At 34.5% G+C, this 25082-nt stretch overlaps 2 protein-coding genes and 1 long non-coding RNA gene across 3 annotated transcripts; 2 read left to right on the top strand and 1 right to left on the bottom strand.

The window, feature by feature from the left end:
- The first annotated feature begins 4117 nt into the window (after positions 1-4117).
- LOC105962592 (leucine-rich repeat receptor protein kinase HPCA1) lies at positions 4118-10441 on the top strand. The gene is made up of 19 exons (XM_088825732.1): positions 4118-4199; positions 4371-4491; positions 4589-4660; positions 4726-4800; positions 4899-4970; positions 5065-5226; positions 5308-5382; positions 5576-5647; positions 5736-5807; positions 5924-5992; positions 6429-6503; positions 6606-6677; positions 7280-7414; positions 7502-7980; positions 8084-8248; positions 8476-8612; positions 9152-9371; positions 9499-9734; positions 9837-10441. Exons 1-19 carry the CDS (start codon positions 4118-4120, stop codon positions 10314-10316), a joined length of 2871 nt encoding a protein of 956 aa, XP_088681858.1. The 3' UTR covers positions 10317-10441.
- Positions 10442-16706: 6265 nt separating this feature from the next.
- On the bottom strand, positions 16707-18408 carry LOC105962611 (putative methyltransferase At1g29790). The gene has a single exon (XM_012986927.2). It carries the CDS (start codon positions 18226-18228, stop codon positions 16852-16854), a length of 1377 nt encoding a protein of 458 aa, XP_012842381.2. The 5' UTR covers positions 18229-18408; the 3' UTR covers positions 16707-16851.
- A 4817-nt stretch (positions 18409-23225) lies between these two features.
- On the top strand, positions 23226-24665 carry LOC148772163 (uncharacterized). Its single transcript, XR_016034491.1, has 2 exons — positions 23226-23555; positions 24118-24665. It is a non-coding gene; the product is annotated as an uncharacterized LOC148772163 (long non-coding RNA).
- The last annotated feature ends 417 nt before the right edge of the window (positions 24666-25082 follow it).

Here is a 25082-nt window from a genome sequence, read left to right as displayed (position 1 = left end):
TTCTCATTTTTCGACACCCAGGTGTCAAAATTTTGACTGTTTTTTGACACTAATATGTCGAATTAAAATACAAAATTCGATATGTAAGTGTTGAAAATTGAGTACGGAATTAAAAAAAAAAAAGAAGCAAAACTTGAAAATCGATTTCAAAGCTCAAAAAAGACATGGATACATACATTAATGGGTTCTCCTTGTATGCAAACTACAATTTTGTTGTCTTCTAACTCCATTTTGCACGTTTTGTGAGGTTTTGATTGTGAGGTTTTTTGAAGGATTTGTGAAGAAGAAGAAGAAGAAGGAGGAGGTGGAGGAGAGTGTTTGTGAAGAAATAAGAAGAGGAGTGTGAGGTTTGTGTGTGTGTGTGTGTGTGTGTGTGTGTGTGTGTGTGTGTGTGATATTAAATAAAGAAAAATGAGATTTTTAATTTTTTTAATAGAGATAATTAGTAAGAACCCCTCATCTAGTAAAATGAGTTAAGGAAACATCCTCTCCTAAAAATAATTAGAGAAAACCGTCTTAGCTAATATTCTACCCAAATATTATTTTAATAATTCCAAAACCACCCTTATTATATTAAATCTCTTCAAAACCCTAACCCATTTCATTTGCCGTTGTCTCTTTTTCTTTTCTTGTCTTCTCGTCTTCTCTCTTCTGTCTTCTCGTCTTCTCTCTTCTCTCTTCTCTTAGACTGAAATTCGGAAGAAAATGAAGACGTCGACCGATGGTGGTGGTGGTGGTGGAGAGTGTTTGTCACCGCCTCCTGCCGCCGCGTGAAGGGTGGTGATGGATCTATCATTCGCGGCGGTGGTTTCCACCGACGACGTTGAAGATGATGATTGGCGCTCGTCGTTGAAGACGCAGTTGGTTGATGGCTATGAGGATGAGACATGAGAAAATCGCTGTTGTAATTGATGTTGGTGAAGGTATTTACTTTTTTTTTTTCTTTTTTTTTTTATTATTTTTTTATGTTGGTTTTGACAAATCTTGAATCGTTTTTTTTTTTTTTTTTTTTTGTGGACATTGAAATGCTAATTTGTGTTTTTATGAATGAATTATTGAATTTATTTATTTTATTTTTGATAGGGATTGGTTGAATAGTGTTTGTGGCAGCGGTGTGGTGACGATGGGGAGGCAGATTTAGGGTTTTTTGGTGGATTGGGCGGAAAACGACGCGTGTAGAGAATTTCACGCAGGTTGAAACCTTAATCGACTATGTACATATTCATAGTCGATTAAGCTAATCGACTATGTTCTGGTAGTCGATTAAGGTTGATCGACTCCATTTTTTTTTTTTACTTTTTTTGGATTTTTCGTTTATTGATTTCAATTGTATTAATCAATTATAATGTTTCTATATTTTTTGCTTTGTAATATATTGTTGATTTTGCATTTTTTCGCAGTTGAAATTTGTTATTTTTAGTAGCAGATTCTTAATCGACTATGCTCTGGTAGTCGATTAAAGTTGATCGATTCCAATTTTTCTTTTTCTTTTTTTTTTGTTTTTTTTTTGTTTTTTTTTTGTTTATTGATTCCAATTGTATAAATCAATTATAATTTTTTTTATATTTTTTGTTTTTTTGTAAAATATAGTTGATTTTGCATTTTTTTGCAGTTTTGATTTGTTATTTTTAGTAGCAGACTTTTGATCGACTATGCTTCATTTTAGTTGAATATATAATGATATAGAAAAAAAAAATTGAAAAACAAAAAAGAATAAAATTAAAGAATTTCCTTAATCGACTATGAAGCATAGCCGATTAAGGCTAATCGACTATGATCCATAGTCGATTAAGAAAACTGGTACATAAAGGAACGGAAAAAAAAAAACGGAAAAACAAAAAAAAAAAAAAAAATTGTTGAGCGCGTGACCCAGTGATGAAGTGGCGGGCGGGGGCAAAGCTGGAAAACAAATTAGCTCAAAATGGGTGTGGGCTTTTCTCAAATGGAGTGAAATATTTTGGATCTCTCTCCATTAAAAAAAAATAATGAGGGGGTTTTCTGAAAGAGCCCCTTTTTAATATTAGTGTGGTATTGATTTTCATTATGAGTATTACTGTCATTATCTATTTATTATCTATTTTTTTAAAATAGCCGCCCCCTATCTGTTTGCCACTTTTTCGTTGCCGATTAATCCATTGTTTGGTTTGTTTGATAAAGTATCCAATACAACATATTTCTTCTACTTGAACTAATGTTAGAAATACGAAAATATCCCTTATTAAATATAGGAAAATTAATTTATTTCCGCTATTTTTCGCCATATCAAAATTCTTGATTTATTCTAGGGCTTTTACACAATGACCGAAGTTGTCTCTCTCGCTTAATCTTCGTTAAATCGCCATTGACTTTTGGCTTTTACACAACCAACAACCGCTATTGGCTGTATAATCCGACCAAAATTGGGTGGATAGTTTATCAAATAAATTGGGATAAATAGCACTTAAGCCCCTTATGATTTGATTCTGTTGCACATAACTTTTTTATACTTTCAAATGTTATGTCAAACCGCAAGCACAACCACCGACCAACCACTATGGATCGTATAACCTTAACAAATTCGGGTGGATAGTTTATCGAATAAATAGAGGATAGAGAGTCGGGGAGTTGATCTCAGTCAAATCACCCTATTTCCTCAAGCCCCTAAAGAGCCATTTAGTAATGAGATAATACTTGGCTCGTACTTCGGACGTAGGAATTTATTTCTCCGAGCCACGTAAAACTCTTGTCTCATTTGGTTATCGTACATGTTCGCGCTTCAGTTATGTTCTAGTGTCTTCATTGTCAAGTATTTATCCAAATTCTATAAATTAACAATGAATAAGTTATAAAAGTATTTAATATTCTAAATTTGGATGATTTTTTTTTTCCTTTATCTTTAGAGGTTTAATTAGAAAAGAAAAATATTGTATTTGTAGGGGCAAAAAGATTAGGTTTTAACAACTTGGAAGACCATTTTGAAATTATAGAAACATGGTTGCCCTCTTAAAGGGCAAATTCGTCCGTGTCTGTAATTCATCAATTTCCTCCACCCCCTAATCCACATTCCACACCAGACTTCTCCTCCAAACGCCGCCACCGCCACCGCCACCGCCGCCAGCACCAAAAGCTCCCATCTCCGGCAACACCGAAAAGAATGAGGAAAATATCGGGCCAGTTGATTTCGTCGAAGCCCGTGACACTCTCTCGGGCGGCAAAGCTCATCTCCCGGTTCGCCGCCGTCGAAAACGGCTCCTCCGCCACCGTGTCCTTGTACTTGAAGCGCACGGCCGACGCCTTTAATAACTCGGTGCAGACGAAGGATGAGAAGAAGAAGAAAAAGAAGAGGAAGAAGACTGATGATTTTGATTTGAAGGAGGAGCAGCAGTAATCGATGATTGGTCAAATACTTGTTGCTTTAGAAGAAAAAGATCGGTCTTTTTTTTTTTTTTTTTTTCAAATTATTTTCCTATTTCTTGATATTAGGATAAATTACGGGCCACTCGTGCGTGATGTAACGTCAAATTATGAAAAAACTTATTATGTTTAGATAATTACAATCAGTTATCGACTATGAAATTTCTTACACGACCATTTTTATGGTGTCAAATTCAACATAATCTTCTAGATTTCATAGAATGTTCGTTTGTACTCGTTTTGTGCAAAAAATTATTTAAGATTTACAAGTCAAGAAACACATCTTATAATCATCTTGCCCGACCCGCCCCCGATGTCCAGCCCGATCCTAATTTGATTTGGGGGCACTTGCTTCGCTAATTGCATTTAACATTCTTTAATTAATTACAACATGTATATAGGAGCAGGTCGATATATATAGTTTACTTCAATGTATAGTCATGATTTGAACGTATATACTTTGACATTTTCAGCACCATCTGTTATTTCGGTCTGACCAAAATTTGAGGATGAAAACATATATATATATATATATATATATATATACTATTCCATTAAATAAAATATATAGTGAGTGTTGGGCACAAGCCATTGCTGTAATATAGCTGTTACATTTTTGAAGGTTTCTCGGTGTACTCATAATATATATATTGTTACATTCTGAAGTTCATATGTATATATATATATAGCTATTCGGTTGTCGTTGTTCGTTTATCGAGTAATCATGATTTCGGGAATCCATCTCACTATGCTGCTCGCGTTTATCCAAGTTTTATCTATCGCGGCACTCACGAATTCAAACGACTGTAAGTTTTGCTAGTTCTTGATTATCGATCCAAGGGTTATTTATTTCTTTCGATTCTTATCGAATTATATTTTCGACCCTTTTAAAAGTTGTCCAAAAGCCTGCTTAAAAGTACCGGTTCTTGAAATAATACTACATCGTCGTACAATGTTGTTTTTGATTTGTTTCGCAGATGTTGCGTTGAAAGCGTTGAAAGACACATGGATTAACGTTCCGCCGAATTGGGTCGGGTCCGATCCTTGTGGAGATGTTTGGGACGGGATTACGTGCAAGAACGACCGCGTCGTGTCCATGTAATAAATAATGAACATACAGTTTTCGCATATGTGTAGGAAGATGCATATTTCGGTGTTTAACTAACTAACTGTTTTTTCTTGTCGAAACTTTCAGCACGTTAGCGAGCATCAACTTGACCGGTCAACTATCTTCGGACATTTCGGGATTGACCGAGTTGCAGACCTTGTAAGTTTGTGTGTGCGATTTTGCTGATATATAGTATATACTAATTTGCTTTTATGTATGTATAGGGACCTGTCATATAACAAAGGCATGACTGGATCTCTTCCTTCGGGAATCGGAAATGTCAAGAAACTATCGAGCTTGTAAGAACAAAAAAGAAAAAAATCGTAACTAATTAATTATCGGTCGACGCAAATAATACACTCGTTTACAAGAAAGTCAACTCTATTATGTATTTCAGAATACTCGTCGGTTGCGGATTTTCCGGCCCCATACCACCCTCAATCGGCTCTCTACAACAGCTCAGATACTTGTAAGTATCTAAACGAATCTTTCGTCCGTAATTAGTTAATATCTAATTCTAACCCCGACCCCATTTTTTTTTTTTTTTTTTTCTGGCAATAAAGATCGCTTAACTCGAATAACTTCATTGGTTCGATACCACCCTCCATCGGTAACTTGTTAAATCTTTATTGGCTGGATTTAGCCGATAATAAGCTTACCGGAACAATCCCCGTCTCCGATGGAACCTCACCTGGTCTCGATATGCTCGTCAATACAAAGCACTTGTACGTTGTACTCCTCGTTTTTTTTTTTTTTTTTTATAATTTAATGTATCAATGTTCGAATACCGTTAATTTTTCTTGCAGCCATTTCGGAAAGAATCAGTTGTCCGGTGTAATACCACCCCAGCTGTTTAACTCAAACTTGGCTCTCATACATTTGTAAGAACGCCATAATTAATAACCTCGATTAAATAATAGTTTCTTCTGGTCCGGACTCTATAAAAACCTATTAAATTATTAGTTTGATGATTTAATATTTCGCTAAATATAATAATATTTTACTAGTGATCTCGACTGTATTAATTTATAGATGTTTTAACTGTACTAAATATAACGGTTATTTTTTGCGTAGGCTTTTCGAAAACAATCAGCTAACTGGAAGTATCCCTTCTACAATGGGGCTTGTACGTACACTGGAGGTTGTGTAAGTATCGTCGCTACCCGTTATTTATTACGACTCTCGTTTTTTTTTTTTTCTTTCTTTAAGTTATCGGTTTTGTCGGATCGAACAGGCGGCTCGATAGGAACTCACTGAGTGGACCAGTTCCCTCAAACTTCAACAACCTCACCTCTGTCCAGGAGCTGTAAGTAGAATTAAAGTAATTTGATTGCATTAATCTTCAATTTCTTTTTTTTTACTTAATAATAAAATATAAAAATAAATAGAATTAAATAAATAAAATCGATTGAACATTTTCAGGTTCTTGGCAAATAATAAGCTGACTGGATCATTGCCCAATCTAACTGGGATGAATTTGCTCCACTATGTGTAAGTTACTATAGAATTTACATGTAAAATACCAATTATACCCCTACAAACGTGACATTTCTTTATGCTATTCTTTAAAGACAGATATTAGCCTCATGGTGTAACAGTAATACAAACAAGTTGTGAATGTACTATTGAACAAGAATAAAGATTCCGTGTAAAGGCAGCTAAGGGTAATTTCTTTAAAAAACAGCATAAAGAAATGACACGTCTATAGGGATAGAATCGGCATTTTCGGGGAATATTCCCTGGAATAAAAAAGATTGTGCGAAAAATCACAGCGTAAGGGAGTCGGTATTTAGATGGAAACTAATGTTGGGGGTTTTGGTAATTACGGATAAGTGGGGGTATTTTTTGCAATTTAGCCTAAGTTCAGGGATATTTTTGTAATTTACCCTATTTATATATTCATTAACCGGTATTTAAAAATTTGCAGGGACATGAGCAATAATTCATTCGATGCAACGGATATTCCACCATGGTTTTCATCTTTGCAGTCCTTGACTACACTGTATGTCTCTAAAGAATGTGTGTGTGTGCGCGCGCTCGCTCGCTCGCGCGTGTTATTATTTATCTTACGACTAACCGAACAATAAAAACTCCGAATTTTCAGGATAATGGAAAACACAAAAATTCAAGGATCACTTCCAGTTTCTCTGTTTGGCCTTCTCCAGTTGCAAACGGTGTAAGTTAACTCTTCGGACACTATTATGGGAAAATTACAGTTTTCACCCCTTAAGTTTGCATTGATTTCACATTTGGTCCCTTATGTTCACAAAAAATCACATTTGATCCCTTATGTTTCAATAATTCAACGTGTTTTTGTCATTTATGTCGATTTACAGTTACTTCGTCAGTTAATGCAGTCATGGGCACACGTTTGATTTCATTAGTACTAACGAAAAATTGACAAAAAACACCAAAAGTGTTGAATTTTTGAAACATGAGGGACCGAATATGTTTGTTGTGAACATAGAGGACCAAATGTGGAATCAGTACAAACTTGAGTGATGAAAACTGTATATTTACAGTAATATAATCATACATCTTTTGGGAAATTTATAGCTTTCATCCCTTAAGTTTGCAACGATTTCACATTTGATCCCTTATGTTTAAAAAAAATCATATTTGATCCCTCATGTTTCAATATTTTAACACTTCTGGTCATTTATGTCGATTTACCGTTAGTCCGTCAGTTAAGGCAGTCATATGAGCACACGCTTGATTAAGTACTAACGAAAATTTGACGGGAAGGAATAAAAATGTCGATTTTTTTTTCTTGATCAGAACATTGAAGAATAATCAAATCAACGGTACCTTAAACATCGGCTCAAACCACAGTAACCAGCTACAGATCATCGATTTACAAAACAATCTGATCGACGCCTTCACTCAACGAGCTGGTTTCACCGTTCAAGTCATGTAAAAATACACATATACATCACTCTCTAAACCATTTAATCTTTTTTCTTTCTATATATAATGTATATTCATACGTGCATGCGCTAGACTCGTCGGAAACCCGATATGCAACGAAGGAGGGCAAGAGAGTTACTGCACCATTCCTCAACCGTCTAACAATTCATACTCAACACCGCCGCAAAACTGCATGCCTTCGAATTGCAGTTCGGAAACCGTTTCGTCCCCGACTTGTAAATGCGCCTACCCTTACACGGGGACGCTTATTTTCCGAGCCCCATCGTTTTCAAACTACAGAAACGGGACTATTTTTGTTTCTCTCGAAAACAAACTGATGTCCGTGTTCAAGTCTCGCTCCCTCCCTGTGGATTCCGTTTCTGTCAGCAATCCGAATCGAAACATCGATAATTACCTTTCGCTTGATCTGCAAGTCTTTCCGTCGGGCCAAGAGTTTTTCAACCGCACCGCGATTTCCGGGATCGGATTTACGCTGAGCAATCAAACGTTCAAGCCTCCGCCTGAATTCGGACCCTTCTTTTTCATCGGCCGTAGCTATCCATACTTTCAAGGTAGCAAATGTCAAAATATTATAAATATAACTTCTTGATTTCCACTTGAATTAAATCTGTTTTTTTTTTTTTTTCTTTCATGTCCGTTACTTTTGTTTTTCAGTTTCGGTGGAGGGTTCGCCATCGAAAAAGTCATCGAACACGGGCGTTATCATCGGAGCGGCAGTTGGCGGTGCTGTTCTGTTATTGCTGCTAATAGTTGCAGGTGTTTATGCGATTCGACAGAGGACAAGAGCCGAAACAGCCGACCGAATGAATGATCCTTTCGGTATGTATGTTTTTAAGATAAATTAATACTCGATAAATTAATAACCTCGCTTAAATAATGGTTTCTTTCGGTCCCGATTCGGTAAAAACCTACTAAATTATCAGCTCGATAATTTAATATATCGCTATATTAATAGAATTTTGCTAGTCCGCCTGTATTAATTTATAGAGGTTTAACTGTAGCTCATTGCTAAATTTAGTGACCATTTTATTTACTCGCGATTTCAGCATTGTGGGACCCGAGTAAGAACAGCGGAGCAGTTCCTCAGCTGAAAGGAGCCAAAGCTTTCACGTTCGAAGAACTTAAAGAAAGCACGAATAACTTTTCAGAATCCAATGCGATTGGAAGTGGCGGCTATGGAAGGGTTAGAAATTTTCATCTTCTTTTTTTGTTATTTTATTGGGTAAATTACAACCACTCCTGAGGTATGGTCAATTTATGGAAAAAACCCCTCTTGTTTGGATAATTACATCTTACCCATCAACTATGATTTTTTCTTACATCTCCACCTTATGGTGTTAAATTCAACATAATCATCTAGATTTCGTGGAATGTGCCCTAGTTTGTACTCGTTTTACAGTTTCTAATGCACCACAATCTGATATATACAAGCCAAAAAACATATTACGATTATCTTGTTTCAAAATGTGGAGTTTGAATGGGATATAACAGGTACAGAAGTGGTAATATTCCATATAATCTCGAAGATTCCACTTAATTTGAAACCGCAATGGTGGAAGTGTAAGAAGATTTATAGTTGAGGGGTTTTTTTGTAATTATCCAAATAAGAGGGGGTTTTGTAATTTAACCATACCTCAGGGAGGTGGTTGTAATTTACCCTATTTTATTTAAAGAGAAGTTAAGTTGTTTCATATCGAAAATTTTCTACCTTTTTTTTTTCAGGTATATAGAGGAACCCTTGCGAAAGGACAATTGGTTGCTATTAAAAGAGCTGTGCAAGGATCTATGCAAGGCCGTCTCGAGTTCAAAACCGAGATCGAACTCCTCTCTAGGGTTCATCACAAGAATGTCGTCAGTCTCGTCGGTTTTTGTTTCGATCACGGCGAACAAATGCTCGTCTACGAGTTCATTGCAAATGGAACATTGAGAGATAGTATTTCAGGTTCGTATTTCTTTAAATTTTATTTTGTTTTTCGTGTCGATAAATAAAGAAATGCACAAAAGTTGCAACTAAAATGAAAGGGGATTGTGAACTAAGATATCATTTCTTGATTTTCGGTGATCAAAAGGAAAATCGGGAATACGATTAGATTGGATGAGGCGGCTTCGAATAGCACACGGAGCAGCCAAAGGGATACAATATTTACACGACGAGGCAAACCCTCCGATCATACACAGAGATATCAAATCGAACAATATTTTATTAGACGAACGCCTCAACGCCAAAGTTGCCGATTTCGGCCTCTCTAAGATTATGCATGATTCCGAAAGGAACCACGTCACTACTCAAGTTAAAGGCACAATGGTCAGCATACATACATATATATCACTCATCATTTTCTTATTTTCATTCGAGTTTTCTTTTTAACGAAAAAATCGACTCTTTTTTTTTTTTAATTTAAATTAGGGATATTTGGATCCGGAATACTACATGACACAGCAACTGACGGAAAAGAGCGATGTGTACAGCTTCGGAATATTGATGTTCGAACTTTTGACTGCAAGACTTCCGATCGAAAAGAATAAGCATATTGTAAGACAAGTGATGTCATCGATGGATAAGTCGAAAAGTATGTATAACCTACAAGGGCTTCTAGACCCCGCAGTAGCTTCCGGAATGTCGGCAAAGAGCGTCGAAATGTTTGTGGATTTGGCTTTGTGGTGCGTTAAAGAACTAGGGTCGAATCGGCCTTCGATGAGTGAGGTTGTTAAGGAGATTGAGAATACGATGGAAATCGCGGGGATAAACCCTAATGCTGAGTCAACACCGAGTTCGTCGACTTACGTAGACGCGAACAAAGCGAGTAAGCATCCTTATAGTGATGAGAGTCTGTTTGCCTACAGTGGTTCTTATCTTGATAGTTCTTCAGGTTTTCAACCAAAGTAGAGGGAATTTTTATTTATTTATGTAAATTTTTCTGATTTGAAAATTAGTATGTTATTTGTTGAGTGATGATTGTAATTCTTGAATGTGTAATTCAATTTAGCAATTTGCTTCCTTGTGATCATAAACTTTTTGCCACTTTTCAATTGTCAATTAATCCATTGTTTGGCTTGTTTGATAAAGTATCCAATGTAACTACATTTCTTTTACTTGAACTAATGCTAGAAATACTAAAGTATCCCTAAATCATAATTTAATCTAGGATAAGTAATTTATGCAACTAACTTCTAGGTTTTTTATTTTTATTTTTGTCATGAAAAATTAGAAAACGTTCCCAAGTTTGGAGATCTGACTATTCACGGACGTGTGATGCAAAACTTAGATATTTTCTTAAATTGCAATTAATGTTTTGAGGGTAATTATGTCAAACCACGTGTAAAACTACAAACCCAACCACTATGGATTGAATAATCTGAACAAATTTGGATGGATATATAGTTCATCAAATAAATAGAGGATTTAGTCAATAAGGGTATTTTGGTCTATCAATATCTATTTTCATAAAATCATGACATATTTATTAGGATTATTAAAACTTATGCTAATGTAAAAAACGAAATCTATATAGGAAATAGAGTAAAATTTGGCTCCCACTCGAGACGAATGAATTTATTTCTCTGAACCACGCATGTCTCCTGTTTCATTTGGTTTCTTGGTTGTGTTTGTGTGAGTATGAAGTATCGTACATGTTCGCGCTTCCGTATTGTGTAACAAATTCAACAAATTTGTTATTGTTTTGTGTCTCCACTCTCTAACGTTTATCCAAATTATATTCTATAAATTAATAATGATTAAATGATAAATTATTTAATTTTTTTTTGTTAAATTGGTCGATTTTTTTTCTTTATCGGTCCCATATTTATTAATTTATAGAGGTTTAATTGTATATAAAAGAACAAGGGTTAAAATATACTTTGCACCTCTGAAGTACAGCCTATGTAACACTTACCCCATGAAGTATCATTTGTAACACTTACCCCTCAACTTCAACTATTCTATATTTTAAAATTTAAAACATAATAAACATAAGATTCTAATATTTTTCATTAATTAGCATCTATTTAGTTAACGTGATTTTATCTCTTATGTGCGTTTATTAGTTTAAGATTTTATTTATGTGATAACCGGTGAAATTTCATATAAGATGCATTGTCCGAAATAATTTTTGGACGAATTTAAATTGATCATCTTAGTTAATTATTAATCTAGAGATTAATTATACTCCTTTGTTTGCTAGAACTTATTTGTTTGGAGAATTTTAAAATCACATATTTCTTAAATAAAAATAAAAAATTCCTCCTATTCATCCCTCAATTTTGACCATGGTACAACACAAGCCCAAAATTTTCCTTGAGTGCAACCCTTCTCTAGGTGAGCCCATGTACATTAAGATTTTCCTTTTTGAATTTCTTTTGGAGAGTTAAATGAAATTACAAAGAAGTCCCCTCTAGATAATTCCTAAGTTTTTTCTAAATTACAAAGAGACCACTCCTTAATCATTAAGCATGCAAGTCCCTCACAACTCTATAAATAGAACCCAAGCCTTCATCTACTTCTCATTTTTCTCTACACATTCTAAAGATCAAAATCTCTTTCTCTTCTTCCCCATTTTCAAAATTATAGTGTAGGAAAGCCCCAAAATTTCTCTTTCAAGAGTAAAATTCTTGGCCAAAGGAGTAAGTCTTCCTCATCTTCTTTCTTTTCTTCATTTTCGAAAATTTCAAGAAGCTAAGCTTCATCTTCCTCTCTCTCTAAAATTTCTTCTTCTTCTCCTTGTAAAAAGGAAATTAAAGAACAACCTTCGTATTTTTCTAAGAAGATAAAGGTGATAATTTTCGAATTCTTGCTACAAGTGCTTCAACACCAATAGTATTTTTCTTCTCTTTAATTTCTTGTTAATGTTCTTGTGGTGACCGAAAACTAAAGGAGAAAGAAAATAAAACTTTGTGTTTAAATTTGCTTTGATCATCCATGCATGTAAGAATCTAAACTTTAAATGATATAATCTTGAAGAACTAAGAATAATATTGTAATTTTATTTATGTATATACACTAGACCTGCGTGATCTTAAGGAAACTTCGATCCATGATTTTCGTAAACCTGCGTGGTCGAAGAAAGTACTTGATCCATGGTTTATTTATAATCTATATGTGCTATATATATATATATATATATATATATATATATATATATATATATATATATATATATATATATATATATATATATATATATATATATATATATATACCTACGTGGTTGTAAGTGTACTCCCTTCGGATCGAGGAAGCTTACGATCCATGGTTTATGATCTATGAGTAATAAGATAATATACGAAGATAAAAACCGAGAACAAGATTAATAAAAATGGAATTTTTTGTGATTGAATTGTTGATGGTTCGAATATTTTGGAAAGAAAATGAAGTAAATGGAAATCTGGTGCTACTTGAAAGAAAACTTCAAGTCTCTTGAGAAAGAGGGCTTGGACTTTAATTAATGAAACTTGGAGATAGTAATTATAAATAACCGAATGCTTTGAGTTGTTTTGCTATATGTGTAAATATGTGATCTATGTTCTTTGCTTGACTTGTTATGTGTCGTACTTGCTTTTGTGATTTTGTGACTAAACTATGTGCCTTTGTGAAATATGTGGAAATATGTGTGATTATGTGAAAGCTAACTTTGAATAGTGAAAGCTAACTTTGAATATGTGAAATGAAGAATATATACTAACTTCACTTGCATGTTTTTAAAGTTGGAAAATCTTGTAAAACATAGATTGAATAAGCACGGGGTATGAGGGACCGGTACCCCAAAAATGAGATGAAGAGTGTGGTTTGATTCCACTTATGAAACGTGTTCCAAATAAATGAAGGCTTTTATTGTCTATGGTTTTGCTTGATTTTCCAAAGGATATCCGAATAAAAATGTTTTTCTCACACGCCTAATCAAGTTGCTTGAAATGAATGAAAGTATGTGCTAACATCACTTGCACGTGTTTAAAGTTGGGAAATCTTGTAAAACATAGATCGAATAAGCACGGGGTATGAGGGACTGGTACCCCAAAATGATATGAAGAGTGTGTGGTTTGATTCCACTTATGAAACGGTTTTCAAATAAATGAAGGCCTATTGTCTATGGTTTTACTTGATTTTCCAAAGGATATCCGAACAAAAATGTTTTTCTCACACATTGTATGAACACTTGAATGAATGTGTGTGTAAAAGAATGACGACTCCCTTGTAAGGGATTTACTCTTATTCCTTATGAAATGATGAAAGGAAGGTCTAAGAGGTAAAATGAGAATGGTCTAAGAGGTAATCCAATAAGGTAAAGGTAATTTGGTAAAGTTCCTCAATGAAATGACGATTGAGGTAAAATCGAAATGTTTATATTGTGTATATGTGTGATTTGAGATGGCATATATACATATATACATATCATAAATATATGCTTGTTTTCCTATGTGTATTCGATATTTCTTCGAAATTCTCATTGAGTCCAAAAGACTCATATAGGTGTTGAAATGCTTGTAGGTACTTTCAATCCCGAGCACGAGTCGTAAAGTTGGAGTCGAGTTCGAGAATCGAGGGATGTGTTCATATGGAAGGCGTGTGGAGCTTGTGTGCTCTTAATTTAGCCATATTGTTCTACTTGTATAGTTTAATTTTAAAGACTTTCGATACCGTCTTAGATATCTATTATCGTACTCTTCCACCCCTCGGGGGATCTTATTAGTAAGAACATTGCATCTAATAATAATTAGGATTTTGATTTCCTCTTTTTGCCAAACTTCTATATAATCCTTATCGGTTAGTTGTATGTTGTGTTCTGCCCTGTTATTTGATAATCCGTATTAAATATACCTTCTATTTAGAATTGCATGAAAATTTACATAACTGTACACATGCAGAGTCATTTTAGGACATGCATCAATATGTGAAGTTTTTCTTACTCAAATCGATCTATTTAAATTGGAGTATGTTCCTAACTCAATTTTCTGTTTTGGTATAAAATTTGGTAGTGTTTAGAATAGTAGGGAATTAATAAATAATTTTCAAAGCTCCCTCCCCTATTCTGGATTTTCAAACTGTACAGTTGCATTTATTTAATTATTTCTCTCAAATGGCTAATGATATTTGAAAACAGTTTTAAATACATAATTAGACACATATGAGAGTATGTGGTTAAACTTTCGAGATCTTTTCATGAAAGGTTTAAGAGAAATTAATTTTCTAAGTTGATCTACCTAATCTGTCTGAAATTCCTAATATTTACTCTTGATAATTTAATTAATCTAGTCATGCATGTTCCTTTTGTGATATTTGGTTAATTGTATATGATATGGTATTATGTGGACACTCTTCCTCTGATTTTAAAAGAAAAATTTATGTGTAACCTTGTATTTGTAGAAGGTGATTTTTAAAACGAGCACTCCACACTCATTAATATCTATAAGTCTTCCGGTAGCATATTCTAAATTACTAAGTAAGTGTAATTAGAAAAGGGGTGTCACATATATCGTATAATAATGAATGACTATATATTTTAAAAATTAATGAATTAAAATAAATTTGAATACTTAAGATTACTGTTAGTTATGTATTGATTTCTTAAAAATTATCGATATGAATATATTCGATTAATTGGTCCAAGAACAGTTAGATGTTATTTATTAAATATGTAACCATTGTAAGATAATATTTTTAAATTTTAAAATATTGCATTTTTTCAAAGGATATTTTTAGCTGTATACTGATGTAATCTAATTATTTTTTACTTATTATTTTCAATAAAAGAGAATATTTGAAGATATTAGAATTTAAAAAAAATAAATTATGCTTGAAAGGATAAATGTTACGAATGTTATTTTAAGGGATAAATGTTATATAAAGTATATTTTAGGGGTGTAACGTGTATTTAACCCAAATAAAAATGTGGTTTTTGTAGGGGCAAAAATATTAGGTTTTAACCGCTTGGTCTTGGAAGACCATTCTGAAATTACAGAAATATATGGTTGCCCTCTTTAAGGGCAAATTCGTCCGTGTCTGTAATTCTTCAATTTCCCCCAAATCCACATTCCCCACCAGACTACTCCTCCAAACGCCGCCACCGCCACCGCCGCCAGCACCAAAAGCTCCCATCTCCGGCAACACCAGAAAGAATGAGGAAAATATCGGGCCAGTTGATTTCGTCGAAGCCCGTCACACTATCTCGGGCGGCAAAGCTCATCTCCCGGTTCGCCGCCGTCGAAAACGGCTCCTCCGCCGCCGTGTCCTTGTACTTGAAGCGCACGGCCGACGCCTTTAATAACTCAGTGCAGGCGAAGGAGGTGGAGAAGAAGAAGAAAAAGAAGAGGAATACTGATGATTTTGATTTGAAGGAGGAGCAGCAGTAATCGATGATTGGTCAATACTTGTTGCTTTACAAGAAAAAGATCGTTTTTTTAGTTTATGCTCTGGTTTATTGGTTGTTTTTGGGTGATGATACTTTACCCATACTTATCAATCATTTTTTCTATTTCTTGATATTTAGCTAAATTACTGATGTGACTCATTGTGTTTAGATAATTATAACCAATCCTCGACCATGAAATTTCTTATATGACCACCTTTTATGTGTCAAATTCAACATAATTTTCTAGATTTCATGAAATGTTCTCTAGTTTGTACTCGTTTTGTGCAAAAATGCATTTGATATTTAAAAGACAAGAAACTAATCTTGTTTGAAATGTGGATCTCAAATGGGGTAAAGCGGGTACAAACTGGATAATATTTCGCATAATGTAGAAGATTCGATTAAATTTGACACTGCAACGGTGGACGTGTGCAATGGTGAACGTGTAAGAAGATTCATAAATGATAGGGTGATTGTAATTACTCTAACATGAGGAGAATTTTCGTAATTTGACCTTAGCTGATGGGGTGTAATTTATCATTGATATTTCTTGGTAGCTTTATTGCTGTTTTGTTGAATAGTAGCTTCAGTTGTTGAATCTCGTGCTAGTTAAGTCCGACTGATCATTCCGCTGGCATCTCGCATTCACTTCCCCCAACCAAGGGAATTCCCGACATTTTACGGTGCCCCGCGGTGGGTAGGAGCGGGTGGAGTCTGTAGCGCTGTGGAGCAACAGCCGCGCACTGGTTCTCATCTATTTACTCGGCAATTCATCCGGTAACTCCACTCCACGGTCGCCATACCGATGCCTGCTGCTTCATTTGGCAGCAAGCACCAAAATTAATGATTTTTTTTTCAAGAAAATTGCAAAAAGAATTGGTCCATCTTTTCAATGACTTAATAAAAGAAAATCAAACAAAGACTTTAAAGCATGATTTCAGCAAAATGACAAATCCATATTTGCTGCAACTTGCTCAATTAATCTGTTTCAATTATGACACTGTTAACAAAAAAAAAAAACGAGAAATTTTTCATAACAAACAACATGACTACATTAAAAAAAAAAAAAAAAAAGAAAATCTAAGTCATGGGCTTTTCCAAGAGAGCAGAGAAATACCACTCATTCTTATCCAACCCACGGTCCACCTTCATCCCGGTATTCCACCTCAACTTCCTGAACCCGACCCGGTCGAACATCGGCACGTACGTCGAATTCAGCTGCGCCCCGTAGCAGAAGAACCGGTCCAGCCAAAAAAGCCCGCCCGGCCTCAAAACCCGGTAAATATCATACAGCGTGAACTCCAGCATCGTATCCGGTATCCAGTTACTCAGCACGTGCATCGAGTGCACCATATCCAACGTGTTCTCGAAGAACGGGAACCTCTGCGAAACGCTCACGTGCATCGAAATCAAACCCCGGGACGAAATAAAGCTGTTGAACGGCCCGTCGAAGTTCATCGAAGTCGTTACTATAGTCACGTTCCTCTCCCTCATTCGGGCCGCGAACGAGCCCGACCCGCCCCCGATGTCCAGCCCGATCCTGATTGTGCCACGTGGCTTCATCTCGAGGACCTGATCTATCCCGTAATCCAGGCCGCCGTTGTCGTACAGCCACCTGGTTTTTTCTCTGCCGTCCAATTCGAAGCAGTCTTTGCAATCGTAGATGCCTGGGGTTTTTCTTCTGTTGGTTAGGCACGTGTAGTTCTTGCACGTGTAAGGGTCCCAGATTATGCTGGTGTCCGGGGGTGTGGCCCACAGGCTTTTCGGGAGTGGGTTGGGCTCCACGTAGTTCGCCGGAGATTTGGGGTGGCACCGCCGCCGCGGGAGGGGCTCGCACCCCATCAGCATGAGCGTCTGGGAGAGCGAGTCGTCGACGGGGCACTCGCCGCCGACTTGGTACGACATGTATTTTTCGAGGTCCTCCTTGTGGTTCAGGCAGCCGCCGCCGACGGAGAAGTAGATCTCGTCGGAGCCCATCCGCGGGTTGTACCCGAGTGGGAGTTTGTGCGGGCCGACGGCGAACTTGGCCTCGTCGGAGACGTCGGCGAGGAGGTTGTCGAAGGTGGACTTCGTCGCCGCCGTCGTCGGCCTGTCTGAGGCGGCGGCGGCTCGTTCGACGGCGGCGTTGAGCTGGGAGAGTTCGTTTATGAGCTCCTCCGTTTGGGAGTGGGAGGATTTGAGCTGTTTCCTCAGCTGGGAGATTTCGGAGCGGCTGGCGGCGAGTTCGTCTATGGTGGCGTTGAGTTTCAGGATGAGGGCGGCGGCGGCGGAGTCGCACGCGCCGCCGCCGGAGATTCTTGAAATGGGGTTCTGGAAATTCGAGTAAGAATTATTACCGGTGAAGATGTAAAAGGTGAGCAGATTCGTGAGTACGATGAGGAGTAGTATCTTGAATTTGTACTTCATTTGGCTCTGTGGGAAAGCTTGCTTTCTTGGTGTGGAGTCTTCACCACCCATCTCTTTCTCTCTCTAGATCTTCCCTCTCTCTCACACACACATACACACAGTGGGAGGTGTATATATATACTTTGTGTTTAGATAATCAAGAAAGACAGAAGAACAAGAATTGAGACAGTGTGTACAAAACATGCAACGTTGGTTCTTCTCTCTTTATACAAACATTTTCTAGATTTATTATTATTATTGGATACAGTCTTAAAATTGGAATTTAATTTAGTGTAAATTACACCTACACCCTGAGGTATGCTGAAATAACTTTAAAGTCCCTGTAGTATTGGTAATTATAGTTGCACCCCTGAAACAATTATCGGAGTCAAGATTTCATGTCTGGGGGACCAATATGCACTATATTTGTTTCCCCCAAGACGAAAATTTATAAATCTTGTATGAAACAATAATGATTTAAGAAATGTTAAGAGAGTTATGCCACCTCCTAGCTATACGATGTCTCTACCATTGACTGAAACTAATAGTCCGTTAGAACCCTAGTGGAATAATTTATCCAATGTATTATTTTAATGTATTATTTTGTAGGATTTTTAACAATGTTTCGATGGGTAATTATAATTACCGATACTACAATGACCTTAAAATTATTTTAATATACAACAGGGGTGTATGTGTAATTTACCTTTTAATTGAAGGTCACTTGCTCCAATATAGGACAATATAAAGGGTAAATTACAAACACCCCCCTGAGGTATGGTCAAATTACAAAAACACCCCTCTTGTTTGGATAATTACAACCACCCCCTCAACTCCTCAAATTTAGTGGAATCTTCGAGATTTTATGGAATATTATCACTTGTGTACCCGGTTTATCCCATTCAAACTCTACATTATGAAGCAAGATGATCATAATATGTGATTTTTAGCTTGTATATATCAGTTTGTGGTGCATCGAAAACTGTATTTTTACACAAAACGAGTACAAACTAGAGCACATTCCACAGAATCTAGATGATTATGTTGAATTTGGCACAATAAGGGTGGAGGTGTAAGAAAAAATCGTAGTTGAGGGGGGTAGATGTAATTATCCAAACAAGAGGGGGATTTTTGTAATTTGACCATACCTCAGGGGGGTGTTTGTAATTTACCCCAATATAAATGTTAGGCTTGTGACAGTGTGACCGCGTACGACGCCCGCGTTCAAGGACGATTAATTTAATAATGTTTATTAAAAAAATTAAAAAAAAATGTCAATTTAGGAATCTTTTTGAGATTTAAGATCTAAATGTCTTTTAGTATATCTAGTGAGAAGTCATAGTTGACTACTGCGTAGCAAAAGTCAACTCTTTGAATGTAAAGTATGAACACAGCCTTCCGTTTTGATGATGACTTTTGGAGTGAATGCTCATGCATGTGTTGAATTGGGGTCGTTGTGTTATTTAAGAACTCTTGGGGCCCTTGTAAGAAATTTTATTTAGTAGTTGCAGTACACTCCAAAATTTTGCCCTCTTGTTTTTTTGAAAGAGCCAAAAAATGTTGCTTTATGTCGACAATAATTCATGAATTATTAGTATTGGTATTTTTTTTTTAAAAAAAAATTCAAACCAAACCAAAATGATATTTGCTGATTGTGAATCTCAAAATTTCAATGGCTATAGCCTATATGTATATGACTGGAAATTAAATTAAAATATTTGATGCGAGATTTTCGCAATTTGTTTGAGTTAGGTTTGTTAGATGACAAACTAAAATTGAACATATGTGTAACAATCTACATAAGTTGATCTCGATTTAAAATCGTTTGAGCTCGACTCAAACGCAAATTTGTAAGCTCAATAAAAATTCAGTAAACGTGAAGAACTATCTATCTGTACGACCGGCAACTGAGATGGGCCTAATTGTAGCCCGATGGCTTGACCCGATTATATTTGAGTCGAGCCTCGGGTCGAGCGTATTTTTTAGTAAGTTGGACTGAGTTTGAGTTTCTATGGTTCTAGCCGATTAAGGCCCGACAGATTAAGTTAATAATAAAATATATAATTTATTTATTATTTTAATGATATGGCTCAACATACAAGTTACACCCGTATACGATTATTTTAGTTTGCAAAACAAAAGTCTAGAATTAAAGGAATTAAATGGTGGCGATGGCAATAGGTAAAATAGGAATAAAATGCAATATATCCATCCAATTATTGAAATTTATCACTATATTTGAAATATAAAACGTTTCCAATAATAAGATATACTAATTTTTTTTTACTTCTTTTCTTTCAGTTTTGTTTCTATTTAAAAAAAAAAACTTGCAAAGATGGTTATGATTTCTTTCAATTGGCTCCAATAGATTTTAAAGTAAGTCTTGTTTCTCACTTGTTTTCCACAAAAAAAAAAAATTAATAATAATTAAAAATAATTTACTCATTATAGTTATGGGGCGTGTTTGGCCGAACTGAAAAATTCAATTAATTTGATAACACAATATTTGGTTGTTAATGTAGAAAAACTGAAGGCTAAAACTATATCATTTATTTTTGTTTTTAGCTGGCAAAATGTTTGGCAGCCATTTAAAATTTGTTAAGACTAATATTTTGGCTCTACTATCATTAATTATTAATAATAAAATAAGACTTTAGTTCATGAACTGCCTAATTATTTAAAACTAATTAATAAATGAAATAGAGAAGGAGATGCTATAAGCAACTTTATTAATGTCTTCCACATGGTTCATTTCTAATTCGACAAAACAATAAATTAAATCCTCACATATTTTTAAGGATATATTTGGCTAATTACTATGATCTACGGTGAAAATCAGACGGAATGGATCGAAAATGACTTTTTTGGAATATTTAATTTTTTTTGAAAGTAAAAAACTGAGTTTCAATTTTCATTCCAAAAAAATCAAAATGCAAAAATTCATTCCGATTTTGGAATGCCTCGTAATCAGCGGAATTTCGGAAATTACATTAGTTTATAATCTCTTCTTCCAAATTTGGATATAAGATCAAATTTTCACAGTATTTTTCTATCTTTTTTTTATTTTTGCAGGAAAATGTAAGAAAATTCAAAAGAGAGACGAAACACAATAAATAAAACTACATGTAGGAACAACAAATTAAAAGAAAACTCACACAACTCAAAAAACTTAGTAAGAACAAGTGTTTCTTCGATGTAAATTTTCTTTTGTTAAGCGCACAGGTAACCATTTGGCGCATTTACTTGCTACTAGATTCGGAACACATTGTAGTGAAGGCTCTCTTCTTCCTGCTAGTTTGACTATATAGCCTAATAATATCCTTTCTTCTTCTTCTTCAAAAGAAAAAAAAAATTACAAATTGAAAAAAGATTTTCTGATAACGAAAAATGCAAAAGATACTTTTTTTGCACCAATTAATTTTTTCTAAGGTTATAATTTACTTGAATATTAATATTTTTCATAGAAAATATAATATAAGTTATATTATGGAATTATAAAATATATCATAAAATTATATTATATATTTCAAAAAACAATCGAAATATTCGGAACTGAAATCGGATCTGAAATCGGAATTTTCAGTCATATATATGCAATTCCGATTCTGTTACAAATAAATTCGAAAAAACTCGAAAATTGAAACTTCGAAAATCGCAATGAAAATACGGAGCCAAATTCAGATATTTTCGGATCGAAATTGTCGGATTCAAAAATTTCATCCAATTTCCACCCCTACAATCTTTTGTTTTCCATAATATTGTAAATTAATAAATTAATGTGCTCGACTTAATTTAAGAAAATCATTTGAATTTCAAATGATTATTATAGTAAACTATTTTTACATAAATTCCCCATGTGTTGTAGAAATATGCACTAATTCCGATTTGGTACAAAGTTTTTGCACGAAATTTCCTATAATTAACAGTATTAACTATTAACGAAAAAAGATTAATATGGACTCATTAATTCGTTTAGCCGATTTCTCTTAATTAATCCATAGGTTTTTATGCATTTAACCCTAAACTATCATTTAAATTTCATTACGTATCGTATCTCTTTCGACATCGAGATTTTGTGATAATAACTAATTAATAACCAAAATAAATCACTTATTAATTTAGATCTCAAATTAAAGTCTATAACATATTTGACCAAAATGTATGTCCACGCTGCAAGTTGAGAAACCCTAACTTGTGCCAAGAAAACCTAGCTTGTGCCTATAAAATAAGGTTTTCGGTGCATAAAAAAATCAAACTCACATAGATACACATCGAGCTCTCATGCTCAAGTCTGGAGCATCCGCCTCAAATTTCATAACGTATATGAATTCAAGGTGTTTATATTTACTCGATTTAATAAAAAAACTTATAAGCCCTCGAATCGATTTAGGAGAAAAAAATCAGAAAAATATCCAAAAATTGTAACTCATTTTTAATAAATTTATTTGTTCCTATTTTTTATTGTCTCGTATATTTTAAATTTTGCACACTCAGAGAAATTTGTGGTTTACAATCTCATCCAATTAAAAAGAGTTGAAATTAGTGTGCTTGTAAAATAATATTCAAGACAAGCTTAATCGTTATACGAAAGCATTTATTTTTCTTGAAGATTTAGATCTTGAGTCTTGACATTAATTAATGTAATAATATTATGTACATTAATTATACTTATTGTAAAATAAAAGTTAATGTTCTGACAATTGAGTTTATTAAAGACTTGTATGAGATGTAGTTGATAACATATAATAACACTAAATAACACTTTAGCCCCCTCTTCTCCTAGATATATCATAATAGTCCCTATGATATCAATAATCTCAAAATGGCCTATTTCTAAGTATTTTTTAACTACTAACCATATTAAATAACACTGCAGTCATTTATTTATGGGTAAATGAGTGATAACCCCCTAGTTTTGAAAATATATATGAGGAGGTCCAATAATTTTTTCTGTCCTAGTCAAAAACCCAAATTCTAATCTTAATTTGTGAGACCCCCCTGGACAACCTAAAATACCGATTTTGCCCTTTTAATTTTTAATTAATATATGCCCTAATCTTCTCTCTTCCATTCACCCACTACCGCCGTTTATTTCTCTTTTTTCTCTCGTCTTTTCTGCCTCTCTCTCTTTTCTTCTTCTCGTATCTGCGCTTCTCTCTCTCTCTTCATCTCCGTCTTCTCTGCTCCTCTCTCTTCATCTCCCGTCTTCTCTGCCCCTCTCTCTCTAACTCTCTATGGAAAAAAAAAATACAAAATCTCTAAGTCTCCGGCGACGGTGGCGCAGAAGAAACCGGAGGCTGCAAGGAAGCTCCCCAAGGATGAAGGCAGCCATCAGCGAAGAGTAGACAAAGAATGGGACGAAGAATAGCGTGGAAACGTACAAGATCTACATCTTCAAGGTGCTTCGTTTTTATATTTTCTATGTTCTCTAATTATATTTGTTAAATCCTCTAATCGTTTGCCTAACGAATCATTTGGGTCGGAAAAAAAAAAAAAAAACTCTCTCTCGCCAGATCTGGTGACAGCGTCGATGCAAGGCAACCATCGTTTGATCTCCTTTTTTTTTCTTTATGCACATGTATGTTAATTACTCTGGTATTGAAAATTGGGAAAAATTATTGTTATTGTGGATTTTTGAAGGTTTATTTGGTTCGAGGGAAGAAATCAACCGTTAGGGCTTTGTTTTTTCTTGGTGAAAGGATCATATTTTTTGGAATCAAGTGTTTATTTTTTTTGTGTATTGTGCCTTTCAATTGGCTCCTATCTCAGCTTGATTATTGCATTTTTTAGATCTGAAAATTGTCGGATTTTTTTGGTGTAGAAGAAGAGAATTATAATTTTTATTCCGTGTCTCAAAGTGGAGAAACTTTCTCGAAAAAAATTATGTAAGTGTGCATTTCGATATGTATTTGTTGATTTATAATGTAAATGTCTTACACTGAAGTTGATTTTTTGTCACAGGTCTCGGTGTTTAGGTCTCGGTGTTTGAACAACTTCTATGCACTAAGTTTTTGTCCAGAGGACATGGTGTTCGTCAATTCAAAATAGTTAGTTTGCAACTTATAATCGGAGTTGTTGCCGTATTGCAACTTATAGTCACATGTGGTCATATACGTATAGTCATATATAGTCACATGTGGTCATATATGTATAGTCATATATAGTCACATGTGGTCATATACATATAGTCATATATAGTCACATGTGGTCATATACATATAGTCATATATAGTCACATGTGGTCATATTCGTATAGTCATATATAGTCACATGTGGTCATATACGTATAGTCATATATAGTCATATACATATAGTCATATATAGTCATATATAGTCACATGTGGTCATATACATGTAGTCATACATGTCACGTGTAGTGACCTGTAGTAATATATAGTTATATGTAAGTTGTGGTTTTTTCTGTTATGTATAGTGATGTTGATGGTTGTATTTTTCTAATTTTTTGTTGGGTAATAATTGATTTATAATATCAAGTTTCAAATTGCCAATTTTGTTGTTTATGTAGATGAAGGTTTTTTTTTTCGGTTTTTTTAAATATAATCAACGGTCTGACTAGCTACATAACTATACATGACTATAGAACCTGTAGTACTCTATATCATGTGTAGCTTTCAGTACAGTAAAAATTTCAAATTTGAAAAAATTAAAAATTAAAAAAAAATTAAAAATTAAAAAATTAAAAAATTAAAAATTAAAAATTAAAAAATTAAAAATAAAACAAATAAAAAAATCGAAAGAATAAAAAATATAATTTATAAAAACACAAAATAATAATAATAATAATAAAAACAGTAAAATAATATATAGAATAAAAAAACAAACAAAGAGAATTTTATTAAAATAAAAAATCAAAAATTTATAAATACAGACCCAGAATGCTGAATGCAGTTGGTGAAAATGTTGAA

Source organism: Erythranthe guttata, chromosome 2 (assembly GCF_056151865.1).
Source record: "Erythranthe guttata isolate IM_541 chromosome 2, IM_541, whole genome shotgun sequence".
Classification (NCBI taxonomy): domain Eukaryota; kingdom Viridiplantae; phylum Streptophyta; class Magnoliopsida; order Lamiales; family Phrymaceae; genus Erythranthe; species Erythranthe guttata.
Note: the sequence above shows the minus strand (reverse complement) of the source record. Positions and strands in the feature narration are given on the sequence as shown.